The sequence below is a fragment of the Balearica regulorum genome, chromosome 9 (genome assembly GCF_011004875.1).
Source record: "Balearica regulorum gibbericeps isolate bBalReg1 chromosome 9, bBalReg1.pri, whole genome shotgun sequence".
Taxonomy (NCBI): domain Eukaryota; kingdom Metazoa; phylum Chordata; class Aves; order Gruiformes; family Gruidae; genus Balearica; species Balearica regulorum.
The window spans coordinates 12,284,936-12,300,130 of NC_046192.1; the positions used below are offsets into that span (position 1 = coordinate 12,284,936).

At 34.2% G+C, this 15,195-nt stretch overlaps 1 protein-coding gene across 10 annotated transcripts in view; it reads left to right on the forward strand.

Annotated features, from left to right (window-relative positions):
* Positions 1 to 15,195, forward strand: part of U2SURP (U2 snRNP associated SURP domain containing) — a 48,461-nt gene that overhangs the window by 15,478 nt on the left and 17,788 nt on the right. For 4 of the 10 annotated variants that reach the window (XM_075761136.1, XM_075761144.1, XM_075761141.1 and 1 more), the window contains 13 exons: positions 1,494 to 1,588; positions 1,670 to 1,705; positions 1,811 to 1,893; positions 2,372 to 2,537; positions 3,625 to 3,836; positions 4,777 to 4,820; positions 8,085 to 8,189; positions 9,408 to 9,478; positions 9,561 to 9,720; positions 10,774 to 10,936; positions 11,442 to 11,521; positions 12,595 to 12,682; positions 13,818 to 13,940. In XM_075761136.1, coding sequence (XP_075617251.1) covers positions 1,494 to 1,588; positions 1,670 to 1,705; positions 1,811 to 1,893; positions 2,372 to 2,537; positions 3,625 to 3,836; positions 4,777 to 4,820; positions 8,085 to 8,189; positions 9,408 to 9,478; positions 9,561 to 9,720; positions 10,774 to 10,936; positions 11,442 to 11,521; positions 12,595 to 12,682; positions 13,818 to 13,940 — 1,426 coding nt within the window. Of the gene's footprint in view, positions 1 to 1,493; positions 1,589 to 1,669; positions 1,706 to 1,810; positions 1,894 to 2,371; positions 2,538 to 3,624; positions 3,837 to 4,776; positions 4,821 to 8,084; positions 8,190 to 9,407; positions 9,479 to 9,556; positions 9,721 to 10,773; positions 10,937 to 11,441; positions 11,522 to 12,594; positions 12,683 to 13,817; positions 13,941 to 15,195 lie in introns of all 10 variants that reach the window. The other 6 variants (XM_075761137.1, XM_075761145.1, XM_075761142.1 and 3 more) reach the window with 4 other exon arrangements.

The window sequence follows — 15,195 nt, forward strand, 5'->3', positions numbered from 1 at the left end:
TGATTCTGACTTTTGAAACAGTTTTGTACTGCCTTCATAAGCAGAATATCCAGAGCAATTAAAAAAAAAATTAAAAAGAAATGCATAAAGTATTTCAGAGAGTCCAGTAAGTGAATGACTGGCTATGTTTCCAAAGCTACTTAGGATGATTTTTTGATCAGTTATGTGTGAATAGAAGCTTTGATGGTTGAATCAACCAGCCATCCATCAGGATAAAAAATGGAAACCTAGGTTTGTTTCTTTGACATCTGCTGTCAGTATGTTACTTAAAAATGCAACTTGGAATGCAATTCCATTATAAATTAGCAAGTGTGAGTCTGTAAATGAGAATACTCGTTAACATGGTCTCATACATTGTTAAAGTTAGTGAAGATGCAGCAAGACAAGTAGGTACTGCAATGGATGAGGATGTTCAGGTTTTTAGTGTTGACTTTTTCTTTCTGGGGATGTAGCAAAGGGATTGGTAGCAAATTGACACATGTATCAGACTCAGGAAGAAGTATTGTCAGTGTCCCTAAAACTATATTTGGAGGAATTGTAGTATGAGGTTGAGCTTTTGTATTAATGCAGAAATAAGACTTGTAATTAAAGTTTAGATATCTACTTCATCTTGCATAATTTTAAAAACAAGCTGAATAATGCTTCAGAAAGCAGATTCTTTCACTTTTGAATGTGTAATACAACAGAAAGAGCCGCACATGTACTGAGTGTAACTGAGTGCCATCTATTTGCCCTGATGTTAGAGATCGAAAACAAAATAATCTGTATACATTAGAAAACAAGTACTGCATTATAAATCCACAAATGGCTCTTGTGACTACTGTTTGAACTTCACTGCTGTCTGTTCGTTAGTTGATGTGAATGAATTGAATTGATAGCCTCATATTTCTGATAAGCAATATCTTCGTACCAGGATTTAAGGTGAAACTATGAAGAACCAAATAGTTACTTGTATGAGTACTATCCTCAGAGGTGTAAACTGTGACAAGGTCCTGTATGTTCTGGAAATGGTCATATGGGGGTATCTGTCACCCTACAAGTTGACAGGTCATGTGAATAAGACTTAGAAAAGGTAGGAGGAGAAATAGACACTGAGAAGTTGTATGCATCTTGAAGAGTCATCTGAACAGTCAGTGGATCTCTGGCAGTTGGATGTGGAATTCGGGTCAGTCTTTCAGAGGGCAATTCTTATTTCTGGTCTTGTAAACTGCTTCTTAAACCAAGTCATTTCTGTTTGAGTTTAAGACACCCTGACAATATGAATGAGGAAGCATGTAGCTGTTACAATTCCTGTAGATATATTCCAGTTGATTAAACAGAAATTAAAACATACTGGCAATTTGGAATTTTTAACAAGCAATTTTAATTTCTTAATTTATTTTTTAACAAGTTTAATATTAAAAATCCTTGTGTTTCTAAAGTTAATTCAAAATTTTAGAATAAAAACTTCAAAATGGTATGAAGTTGTTACTTACGTTAAACTTGTTTCGTAGAATACAAGAGGAGCGTGATGAAAGACATAAAACAAAAGGTAGACTGAGTCGTTTTGAACCACCTCAGTCGGATTCAGATGGCCAGCGTCGTTCAAGTAAGTAGATGTTATTTTAATGTTTGTTTAGGCTACAAAATTGTAGACTAAATTATATATATTTTTCTTCTATTTATTCAGTGGATGCTCCTTCAAGAAGAAACAGATCATCTGGTGGTAATATAGATTCTTTTCTCATTCAGTATAGTGTTGTCGCTCAAATGCATAGCAAGGATTATGACTTCTTTTTTCCCCTGTTTTTTTTTTCCTCCATCGTTGTAGTACTGGATGATTATGCACCAGGGTCACATGATGTTGGCGATCCAAGCACAACAAATTTGTATCTTGGAAACATTAATCCTCAAGTAAGTTTGGAGTCAAGGAGTGAAGTGCAACGTTGGCATGTTTGGGTCCAGCTAAATTTTTTTTCAGTGGCAATTTTCCTCCCTTTTATTTTAAAATGTACACATATGTTTAAAGCCACATACTAGGTACAGTTGGTGACTGTAGAGGCAGTATTCATTTGAATAAAGGCTCTGTACATGATGCTGCAGAAGTTAAGGTTTAGACTGTCATTTACTAGATGCAAAAATGCTCAGTTAAAATTATTTTTCCATGGATATCTCCATGCAAGGTGGATCATATCTCAGAAATTTGAGTGTGTTCAGTTTAAAATGCAGTTTTTGTAATTATTATTTTTGCAGTAGATTGCATTGAGAGATATCAGTTAAGTGTTGTTTTTTCAGAAACTGAAAAAAATTAAAATCTCATCATTTGAACAAGAATATGAACGAATATCTTAATGCAGTAGCAAGATGGTAATTTTTACCTTTTTTCATGTAGATGAATGAAGAGATGTTATGTCAAGAATTTGGACGCTTTGGACCATTAGCGAGTGTTAAAATTATGTGGCCGAGAACTGATGAAGAAAGAGCAAGAGAAAGAAATTGTGGCTTTGTTGCCTTCATGAACAGGAGAGATGCTGAAAGAGCATTAAAGAATTTAAATGGTAAACAGATTTCTCAGTTTGTAATTATTTTTATAGGAATATTGAGAAGTAACTGTAAGGATATCTTCAAGTTATCAGACTGATACCACACTGGCAGTGATTTTAGTTTATGCTGACTGTTTTACTGGCAGCTGAATGTCATCAAACTAGAGCATACCTAAGGGCTGGGAATACTGGTGGCTTATGGTGTGGGTAAAGATGGGAAATTTCTGATTGATTTGAAGATGGAGCAGGAGGTAATGTTTGATAATCTCTCCTCTGTAGACAGACTGTTTTAAGAAGGAATGTATTATGTGTAGTTGTTTATCCACCAAAAAAAAATACTGTTGGTAAATTTAACTAGTGCACAGGATATAATCAATAATTGGTATAAATATCTTCTTTTGAATAATGGCTAAATTTCTAATACTGAAGAGGTAAATTTACTACACCAGACGTGTAATTTTGCATATGGACTATTTTATCTATCTTCTATTTGAAAAAAAAGGGAAAAAAAATCTTACGTGATGAAGAAAGCTATGTCCTTATAGTTCAGGAAGAGTCTGAAAATCAAAAATCAGCATCTTTGACAAAAAGAATAGAAAATGAAAGGTTGCCCTTGCATAGCTTACTCAAAACGGTCCTTTACTAGGACCATTAGTAAGTAGGCTTACAATATGTAGGAGGTCTAAATGGTTATTACATTTGGTTTTGAATAACATAATTAGAATTTGGTTATTACAAAAAAACCATTTTGACAAATTAAAGTGCAGAAATAATATAATTTAAAAATTACTCTGTTTGTTCTGATGTGCTGAATGTCAGAAGTTTTAAATTCCCCCCCCCCCCAGCAATTCCAGTAATCGTGTACTGTGGTCTCCTGAAATGTATATTGGTGGGTGAAGATTAATAAAATATTTCACGTAATAGGCTTTCATTCACACATGATGTAGTCTGATAGATATGATGCACTAATCAACAATGTAAGCAAAAAGTAAACCATGGCAGGCAAACATGGATGCTACACTTGCATGGAGAAATCTTGAGTAACACAGAACCAATTTATAACAGAATGATGGCGGTTTTTTTGTTACTTTCACTTTTTCAGGCAAGATGATTATGTCGTTTGAGATGAAGCTAGGCTGGGGCAAAGCTGTACCTATACCACCACATCCAATATACATTCCGCCTTCCATGATGGAGCATACCCTCCCGCCTCCTCCGTCAGGACTGCCTTTTAACGCGCAGCCTAGGGAGAGATTGAAGAATCCTAATGCTCCAATGCTGCCGCCACCAAAAAACAAGGAAGATTTTGAGAAGGTAACTTACAGTACCCTGGGCCATATCTCATTGTTAAATACTACATCTGTGACAGTATTTCAATGGCTTCATAGATTTGCATTGTTCAAGCTGACTTTGGCGGCCCTTAGTGTACAAACTCTCTGGTTCCCTGCTGTAGCCCAAGGGAACCTACTTAATTCCTGAAGCTCTGTTTCATGTCTGTGTTAGGGTACAGTATATTGATCTTGATTTATTGTAGTGCTGCTTTAAATCTGGCTATCATTTTCCCCCTCCAGGCTCCCTGGATTTTTTTCTCCTACGTCCCCCCCTTTTGTTGGCTGCCAAATTGCAGTATCTAAATTGTTTTCTTTAGAGAAAATACTACGTTTTAATTTGGGTAGCATTATTTTTACACTAGAGGAGTTGATATATTTTGTGTAGAAGGTAATTAATCTGGACATTGAGTAAGTATTTTATGCTACTTGTGGAGTCAGTTTTCAATTTTTTTTTCTGGAATATTAGCTGATAAAAGGGTAAGTATCTTGTAATCACAAACCAACTTGATTTACATTTGTAAGAATTTGTTGATTCTTTGAATAACACTTAAATGTTAGGGCTGTTTTTTGTAAGACTTGGGAATAAAGTAATACCAACATGATCCAAGTCGAATAGTTTAGAATCTCTTCTTAAATTTAAGAACTCCTTTCTTAATTATATTCAGCATAGTACCTATTCAGTGCATCAATGTACATTCTGACAGGAATGTTCTGATACTTTGCAATTAGTGAACCTTTATGGTTCACTGACACAACCATTTGCATTTTGTGTAATTGCTTAGTTATAACTTCACAGCAGTGATTGCCTGCAAAACTTGTGATAGATGTGTAGTATTTTCATTGCATATGTATATTTTTGCTTGTTACTTGTTAACAATACTCACATATTCTATGTTTATTATCTGATGTGACTTCATATACAGACTCTGTCGCAAGCCATAGTCAAAGTGGTTATCCCAACAGAAAGGTACATGTTTTTCTTTATTATTACTGATCTAAATATAGAAAATTTCCCCTTCGGAATTTTAAAGAAAAATGGTGATGTTGAGGAAAAGGTAATGGCTTGACTGAGCAATGGTTCATTCCATGACACTTGAGAGAAATGTGTGTGTTTTACAGTCTCATTATCCTTATCTTAATAATCTATTTTTTTTAAGTGAGGATAGATTTAAGTAATTATCTTTTGCATTGAATTTGAGCACTAGAAATAGTTGAAATAGTCGCAGGGTAATGAAGTTACCTAGGGAAGACTAGGGTGAAATACCTTATCTTAGAGATGCTGTATAATTCCTGATATAAACCTCTGAATACTTCACAGGTAGGATGCAGTGTGGTACTGTAGGTTTTTTTTCTTTCTTTTTGACTTGTACAGCTTGTAACCAATTCAGTTAAAAATCTGTTTTGAGTTCTGAATTTTTTTATTTTTTTATTATTTTTTTTAAAGTGTGCAACAGTTAATAATTTTGGTCACTGAAAAAGTTAGTTCTATGGTGCAAGGGTATTTTTACATCTTGGTCCTAATCAGTGCTCCTACCTTCACTCTAGGTATGCTCTTGCTCAGTTAAGCTAAAACCTTTTCCCAAACATAGGAACACAACACTGTTTTAAAAGTAAATAAGCACAAAAGATTACCAAATTCTCTTTGACATTGGCCTTGGTGAGCAACACCAGCTGAACTGTCTGCGGCAGCGGGGGACCAGGAAAACATCATGGGATGGATTGGGAAAGTATACAGTTTTTGACCAGACATTGGTACGATCGGCTCCAATAAATGTGGTTTTTATTATAACTGAAAAAAATTTTTTTTTGTTGGCCAACTTAAGCTAAATGACACTTTAAAATAATGCACTTAAAACTATCATCTTTTTTTACTACACTGTTTTAATTGTCACAAAGTCCCTTTTTTTTTTGCGTGTGTGTGTGGGGGAAGAAAGAGATTTGTGAAGCTAGTTAGAGTAGTACATCAACATATTTGTCAAGAGATGCTCAGATACACTAGTATTTTTTGATGATATTTTAGGACAGGACAATTTTTGTTGAGTAGAGACATGAATAATTAGGGTGACCAGGAAGAGTCTTGATTGGAGAAACATATTGAGTAGTAGAACAAGTACTTGTAAAACTGTACAGTTCTTACAGAGTAACTAACTTTCAGAAAAAAATATGTTTCCATTTTATTTACTGTAGCATTTTGAAAGCTCATATGATAAGAAAAGCTTATGTTAATTGAATTGTATTTGAAAATACTTTAAAAAAAAATTCCTGATGACTTTCAAATGTGCTAATGACAGCTGCTAAGACTATTACACAGTACATCATGTAGTGAGAAAACTTTGATGGCCTTCAGTGGGATATTACATTTAATTATTCTCCTTTCTTTGAAAATTTTTCAATATTGGTTTTTAAGATCTCTTACTTCTTAACATTTACTAAACAGAAAACCTTGAGTATAAGGTTTTTTCCTGAGAAATTCATTTTCAGGTAGTTATGTCTTATGTAACACCCTTTTTCAGATATGGGATGTACTGGATCTGTTTTCATACATTGAGGTCTTTCCAAAGCAGATATTCTTGTTCAAGCATAAGCTGCTCTTATGCAACTTTATTGTACTCAATGAAAGAAAAATTGGGTGAAAACCAACGGCATGGTTCTGCAGGAAGCTGGAAGTGATCACACTGAACTTGCCTTAAGATAAATGAATGGTGCAATAGCTCAGAGGCTTGAAAGCTAATTATAAATTTGTTTCTTACTAATGTTTTCAAATACAGTTCATATAACAAGAACAGTCTTGCTATTTAGACTTTCAGAACACTGCTTTAAATAAAATGGCTACAAAATTATTGATACAATGTCCTCTTTGCAATGTTTCTGGGATTGTAAAAAGCAGACAGGAAAATTGAGCTGTAGGTAGCTGTTTGGGGTTTTTTTGTGTAATATTTGAGGCAAATATAGATGTAATGCTAGCTGGTATAAAATAGAACATTGCTGAGGTTGCAGATGGCAGGTTTTTATTACTATGTTTTTAAGTAGAATTTTTTTTTATCTAGTGCATTATTATCTGTGGCAGAACATTGATTATTCATGGTAGAAAATAATCACTTCATTACTAAAAAGTAATAGAAAATTATGCAGCTTTTCAATGTAACAATTTTTGAATTTTAATTATTAAAAAAAATGCTAAAAGGAAATTAACAAAATACATGTAAAGAACCAATATCCATTTGTTACATCTAAGAAAATAAATTATAAAATGTAAAAATCTGTATTTTTTTGTTTGCATCACATTCAAAGGACATGTGCTGTGAAGCTTTTGATATGTGTAGGTAATCTATATTTGAAAATTCAAGATCCTGTTTCCAAAAAACCCCAGAAGGTTGGAAACTGAAGATCACTATTCATTATACAGTTTTTATGGCTGTCTCCTGGTAGTGTGCTTATAAGTGGCTCTGCATTTTCAGATGTGGCTTGAAAAATGTGCAGTTCACATCTGCTTCTTGCCTGTCTCAGGATGTAGTGCTGAATGAAACGAATACAGATTTTTTTTTTTTTTTGAATTGTGATTTGGTTCGCTTGAGTGTATGAGAGAGGAAACATTGAATGGTATGACACCAAATGATGGAGTTTTGGTTTATGCCAATAGTTGAGTCTTGACCAAACCCAGATTATCTAAATTTAATAAAACCATTGCCTGGTTTGGCATCAGGAGGGCTTTTTGCTTTTCCTTTCATGCTTGAATAGTTTGAAAGCTGAATGCAGTTTCTGTTGAATATTCAAACATATGTGTGTTTAATTTTGAGCATAATATTCAGCCACTTGTTCCTCTGTAGAACTTGTTAGCTAACACTTTGGTATTAGTTCCAGACAATTTAGATGAGGGCTTAGTTTTTGATAGTTAATTGTACTCTGGTGTTCAGTTGCCCATTTTTATGCACAAAGACTATTAAGCTTCTACAAAGTGAGAGATGGTTGTAGGCTAAGCTGTGAAAATTCAGGAATGAGATCTCCTCCTCTTTAAATTCTTACTCCACCACTCCTAGGCATGTTTTTATTTTAGAATGCCCGTGTCTATGATGCAAGGCTATAATATGTTCCATGTTACCTTATCTCTTATACAGTTTTCTTAACAATACAGCAAAATAATCTCCTGCACAGTTGTAGTATCTTAGGTGGAGTGTAGTTAATATAGTGTTAGGTCTGAATCAACTTTTCTTTAACTGTGTTGTTGTTGTAGGAATTTGCTCGCTTTGATACATCGAATGATAGAGTTTGTGGTACGGGAAGGGCCTATGTTTGAAGCCATGATCATGAACCGAGAAATCAACAATCCAATGTTCAGGTGCTTATTATTCTGCTTCAGTTTGAAATAGCACTGACTGTTTTCACTGTTGCTAATGTTTTGCACTTCTGAAATATTTATAAGAGTTGTTTTTACTGTGTGTATCTTTATGTGCAGATTTAAATTTTACAAATGGTACAAATGCTTATGCTATCTTTTTATGAGGAAGTCTGCACTTATTGCAGTTGTCACTAACGTGTACATATAAAAAATACTACATACACACTGTAAAATACATTTGTACATATGATTATATATATGTAATAAAATTACATTTAATGTCTACAAAGTCATCGGTGGAAGCGGTAGCATACATTTTTTAAAAAAAGAAAAATATAAATCCCCTCCCCAGCAGGCAAACTAACTCAATGTAAAGTCTGGTCTTCCTAGAGCCTAATTTCTAACCTTTAACAAGAGCTAGGAGTCATTTTTCTTTGTTGTCAATGCAAAAAGTGTTCAACTTTAGCTGACATAGTAAAGGTGTCAGAATTTCTAGTTCTTGTCATTAATAGAATAAAGGGTCAATTTCCAAATTTCTTGTGAAATGCAGTCTCTGAAAAACATTTTCAGGGAAATACTTGATGACATTTTAAAAATGTCTTATTTGCAGTAAGGTTGAAATGCTTCATTTTGATTTTTTTTTTTTTTTTTAATTTGTATATAAAAATTGAGAAAATATGCAGGTCAAAATATCCTGGCTGTTAAAAGTGGGCTGGTCTTTCCCCCTGCTGCCCAGATCTTGTCAGAGTGTTCTGATGAACAATTTACTGGTGGAAAACTTCAAGTCATTTAGCATTTGACCTGAGCAACCTAACTGTATAACTACGAGCTCCTGCACCACTTGTGCTGAGGTTGCAGTGGCTCCCGTAGTGACTTCACGCTGATGATTCTTCTGTTTTCCTGTGGGAATGACTGCACAGTCATTCTTTCTGACCCTGTTTGTTCTGCTTTTAACTTCTGAGAAATGCTGTGCCTTTGTGGAATCCTGCACTCTGCTTTGGAGATTGCATGTGTATGTGTGTGGAGCTGTTGTACTTGTTCTGCACAGCTCTGCTGTAGGTGTACGTGATTTTAGCTATCTTGAGTTTGCTTAGTGGCTGAGGTGGGGTTCTGAACAGGGTTTGGTGTTTTTTTTTTTTTTTTATTGCTTCCTTTGAATTTGCTTCAGTTAAATAATTTGTAATATGTTTTGTGTCTTGTCTTTGCTCTTTGGTTTAGGTTTTTATTTGAAAACCAGACTCCAGCCCATGTATATTATAGGTGGAAGCTTTATTCAATTCTTCAGGCAAGTAGAATTTTAGTGACAATTCATAACTTCAAGCATCATAAAGAACACCAAAATAAAAATACTTTGGTTTTTTTTGTAGGGAGATGCTCCAACCAAGTGGAGGACAGAAGATTTCCGTATGTTCAAAAATGGATCATTCTGGAGGCCACCACCATTGAATCCATACTTGCATGGGATGTCAGAAGAGCAAGAAACGGAAGCATTTGTGGAGGAACAAAACAAGAAGGGTGCACTTAAGGAAGAGTATGAACTTCTATCAATTGATAGTGCTGTTTTAACTGCTAATCTGCTTGGGTTTTTTCCCTGTCGTGTTTCTGTAGTTACATGTCATCTCTAAAATGTTATCGTGCTTGTGATAATATTACTTAGAAACTCTCTTAGCCTCAGTGCTTTTCAGTTAGTCTTTTTGTGATGATACTTGTTGCTAAATATGTTCTGTATTTGGTTAGATTTGTTGTCATTGAACAATGAGTCCTTTTAATCCAATTGTTATTAACCCTTTATTTGAAGTGGATTGGGAAGATGAGAGAGTTTTCCCCCATTTTCTGTTCCTATCTGTCAGTTGAGTACCTTTCTCAACATTGTTACGATCTCATGAACTAAACAGTTATAATCTTAAATTTAAGCAGGAAGAGACAGATCATCAGAGTTCTTTGCTGTGAATTCTAAGTGTGGTGGGGATGGCTGTGGTAGTTGAAATACATACATGATTCTCTTAATTTGGCTATTATTGTTCCAGCTGTGTTCTTAGCATGTGGAATTTTTTTCTTGTTGTATTGTTTGCATCATAGTCATGATACCAGTCATGGTTCTGGAGATTTTAATACATAATTTATTTCTTATATCTTCTTTTTGAAAGGCTCAAAAAAATATTCTTTTGAAAATGTTCTCTATATCTGGAGGTCAGGGAAAACCTGAAATAATTGCTTCTTCCTAGCTTTCTGAATATAGTATTTCTTATTCCACAGCAGAAATTACTTGCATGGTTTAGAATTATCCATTTTGATTTAGGCTTAAACTAAATCCAAAAAGATAATTACTTTATTAGAGATACTGATCTGCTGCATTAGGATTTCTGTATGTAGTCAAGACTTGAGTGGAAATTTTTTGCACTGTGTTTATGTAATGTGGATGCATATGTTCATGAGTCACTGAAAAAACTCATGCAATAGAATATAAAAATATTTAAAATTGTTTTTGTCCTGAAGATGGAAAAATCAAAAACATCATTACATGGAAATTCCCCAAAGTGTTGTTAATTTAATATTGAAAGTATTAAAATTCCTGATATTTCAGACAGAGGGACAAATTAGAGGAAATTCTGCGTGGATTAACACCTCGGAAGAATGATATTGGTGATGCAATGGTTTTCTGTCTAAATAATGCGGAAGCTGCTGAAGAAATTGTAGACTGCATTACAGAATCACTGTCCATTCTGAAGACTCCTCTTCCTAAGAAGGTGTGGAGATTTTGTATAATCTTGTATTTTGGGGGAAGAGCTCACTTAACAGCACATGCATATAATTTACAAGCAATATTTCATAAGTTTCAGATAGCATTGAGGTTTTGTATTAAAACTTGGGCTTGAATTTAAGTATGCTTTTTTCCTGTGAGATTTTGTTATATACTTTTATTCCTTCTGAACCTGCTTGCAAATAATGTTCTGCTTACTGTGAAGTTGAAAAAAGCAGAATAGTCTGTTCAAACAAGGAAATAAAAATTGGAATGCCATGGTCTGCCCTTTGTAATACAACGTAATATCATGTTACAGTGGCCAGTACGCTGTAGCCTAACAGGGGGCTAATTACCTCTTAGTTTAGAACTAAGTGTAACACAGCCAGATTGTAATCATTTGATACTTCTAGATAGTTTAAACTATCTTGTATTCTTTCTGAAAAAATGCATATATTTTCAGGATAATTTAAACTCCAGGGTTATCCTAATTTGAACTTTCTTTATTGTAGATTGCAAGATTATATCTAGTGTCGGATGTGCTATACAACTCTTCAGCTAAAGTTGCCAATGCTTCCTACTATAGAAAATTGTAAGTATAGTATTTTAGGTGATTGATTTAAAAAAAAAAAAAGAAAAGAATATCCTTATATTCAGTTTTGTACATCTCTGGATAAATGTTGTTTTAGAGAAATTCACACTTTTCTATGAGGATACTGTTACAACACTGATGATGTTTATATCTCTTTGCATGAGAACATGTAAGATGTAGCATGTTAGGGCATAGAATTGCTTTGTAATGCAGGAAGATGTGTATATGCCCTGTGCAAGGGACCACTTGCATGGAACCTCATAGAGGTGAGAGTAACTTGTGTCTCTTTACAGAAAGAGAGCCTGTAGATAATATTCAAGTTAAGGTATAGCAAATAATCCGTGCAAAGAAGCCAACTTTTGAAATAGATTTTTTTTTATTAAAACATGTTTTTTTTATTCTCTATGAAGTTTGGAGAACTTATAGGAGGATTATGTACTTTGTTTCTAAGGTGCTGAGCAGAATTTAGGAAAAATGTCTAAGGGAGAGTACCTTTGTCCTACTTAGATATTTGATTGTGTCTTCTGCTTCCTGGAGTTTCTCTAATGTTATGGTAGCATGATGAGGAATATTCAGCATGTTACAAAACTTTGGCGATTGCAAATGATGTTCCTTGTTGCAGTGTGTCTTTGCTGTGCCAGTTTATTTTTTGCACATTGAGAGAAACTCAAGGGAAGCTAGGCAGCTGTTACTGTGCTTTCATTGAGGGCCTCCTTGAGTAAATTAGAATAGAAACATAACTAAGAGGTTTTTTTAAAAATACAAATTGAATTTTGAGACAATTCTTTCATTGTATATAAGCTTGTAAAACTTCTTTTATCCTCCTCCAGTCTTTCCAGGCTGTATAAAGAGACTGCAGCAGGTGTGAAGATCTCCCTTCACAGTTCTGTTGTTGTCCAAGGTGATTTAATATATAGTAATCATATCTGCTTTATAGTTCAGTTCATGGCTACTATAGGGATCAGAACCTTGTGCTTTTGAGTCCTGTGTCCCAGGTATTTTTGTTAATTATGTATGTCTGGAAAACACTTATTACAAAGTTTAACTAAAGAAATGTGTATGTTTAATTCTAGTTTTGAAACAAAATTATGTCAGATATTCTCTGATCTCAATGCTACTTACCGTACAATACAAGGCCATTTACAGTCTGAAAATTTCAAGGTATGTATTTCATTGCTATTTACATGACGTAGAAGTCCAATAAATGTTCCTGCACAAAAGATTGCATACGATGATAGGTGGCTTAGACGTCAAGCTTCCTAATTAAGCTTTTTTTTTTTAAATTAATTTTTCTCTCTTGCAAAGATAGCCTTGAAAATAAGGAAGAAAACTAGCATCTTAACAGCTGAAGCGTACTGGTGGATGTGTAGTTGTGGAGTTGAGAGGATATCTAGTACTTAAATTGCAAACAAGGCCTTCTAGCCTTCTGATTATTTTTGGACCACCTACGTTTAAGTTTGAAAAATAAATCTGGGCTGCTCAGTGTGGAAAGAAACTGCTGGACATAACAGTATAAAGTTACTTTTTAACATTTTTGTGATAGTTAGGCTTTATTTCTTGAGGTCTGATAAGCAGTCTGACCATGGGTAGTTGAGAGTGATTTTTGAGGTAAAGTGCTCTGCTTCTTACCATTCTCATGCTCAGCCTAGTTTTCCTTCTCCTGTTTTGTTTTAATGATGCCTCTACAGTTCTTTTTTTCTTTTTCTTTTTTCCTTTTTTTTTTTTTTAAATCAGAAGCTTTAAATGCAGAGCTTACAGTGTAAAGGCCTTAATACAAAAAAAACCTATCCTGGTTGTCCTCCCTTCTCTGCTTCCATTTGCTCTAGATTGAGAATCAATTTTGGTTATCTGCTATTTTAAAACTGTTTGTTAAATTATATGATAAAGACAGGCTGTAGATTTTTTTTAATATCTACATCTCCAGCTACATTTAATGTGTCAAGCTTGAGGTGAAACCCATAATTTCAAATATACTTCACTTCTAAAAAAAAAAAAACAAACCAAAACCATAATTTTACTTCAGCAATTTGAATAAGCCAGTGTTAATTTTCGTTATTTTATTTTACAAAGGGGAAATTATTTACTGTTACATTTAGTAAAGGCACCTGCTTAGAACATCTGGGCAGAATGAAATTTACTATTGGGATAGGATCTCTGTACAGCTGAAATTGTAACAGTAATTGTAATGAACTACTTAGGAGTAGCCATCTACAGTAGTAGTTGTCTGTGGTGTATTTCCCATCACTTAAAATTTCTTAGTACTAATTTATTAGCTTTTTTTTTCTATTGCTTCTAGCAACGGGTAATGACATGCTTCCGAGCATGGGAAGACTGGGCGATCTATCCAGAACCATTTCTGATCAAACTACAGAATATTTTTCTGGGGCTTGTAAATATCATGGAAGATAAAGAAACAGAGGTAAGTGACCTTGGTAGTGATGCTAGCAGATGGTGAGGAAAAACGTGTAAATATAAAATAGGGCTGGCAAGGATTATTTTGATATCTCTGTTAGGGTGAATAAGCCTTTTTCTCCTCTGAGTCCTCGCTCTTAAATACAGGTGTAACAGATTTTCAGGTGCAAATACTGTTCAATCTGTTTATACGTTTGTTGCTTGTAGATTAGATGCTATAGTGGAGTTAAATTGTGAAACCATTTCAGAGCAAAGACTAGTGCAGAACGACAGATATTTCCTTTGTATTGGAAATACTCTGTAGTAATCTGTCTGAATTTTGAGTTAGAATTTCAGGCATTAGTTTTAATTTCTGAGAGTTCTAAATATCTAGGCATCTGGCTACCTGAATCATCCACTTTCTTTTTGTGTGAGTAATACATCTTTTTTGGATGTAATAGAGCCATCTGAGCTTTCTTAGTTTAAGAGGAAGGTTGTGATAGTAGAATATCACCCATGTCAATGATCTTTGTTTGCTGTGTTGTATTAGAGCAGTAGGTTGCTAACTTTCTAGTTATGCTACAGAAATTATCTTTTTTAATAGAGGTTATTTTAAACAGGATATGCAGCTAGTTTTAGTTATTGCATAGTGACATGTATAGATTATTATTCAATATTTTGAAACTCTATGCTTAAAATTTCTAGAATACCATTAGCACTGAGTGAATGTGTGCTGATCTGTTTACAGTTATGTATAAATATTATTTAAGAGAATCAAGACAGTGGACACTAATAAATGGATGTATGTTTAGGATAAATACTTTTTGTAACTGTTGGAAACGTGCCTTTCAGAGCAACAGGAGGGAGACCTACAGTATAATTGGAAGGTTAGCTTATTTCCCTTAGCAGTAGAGCAGGGTGAACGTGCATGTGTGAAGGACAGTGTCTGTACCTAACATGTTAGAATACGTAGAGGCGTATTTATCACTTATGTCGGTTCCTTAAATTTGTGTTCTGCTAAATAGTTGATTCTGTCAGTTGTTCAGATTACTGGTTCTCAGGGAATCTTTCGTATGTAGTAAGTATAATTTATCTAACTGTAATTGGCTCACTTCGAGTGAAAGCTCAGCTTAATATCTCTTCTTTTGAATATAGGTATTGCAAAGCTTCCAATATGTTGTGGACAAATTCCAAGTTCTTGCTTACAGTTTTTTATAGGAGGATATTGTCATATTTTTCCTCTGGAATAAGCAACTGTACTTGGTAGCAAAAATTGTTAAAGT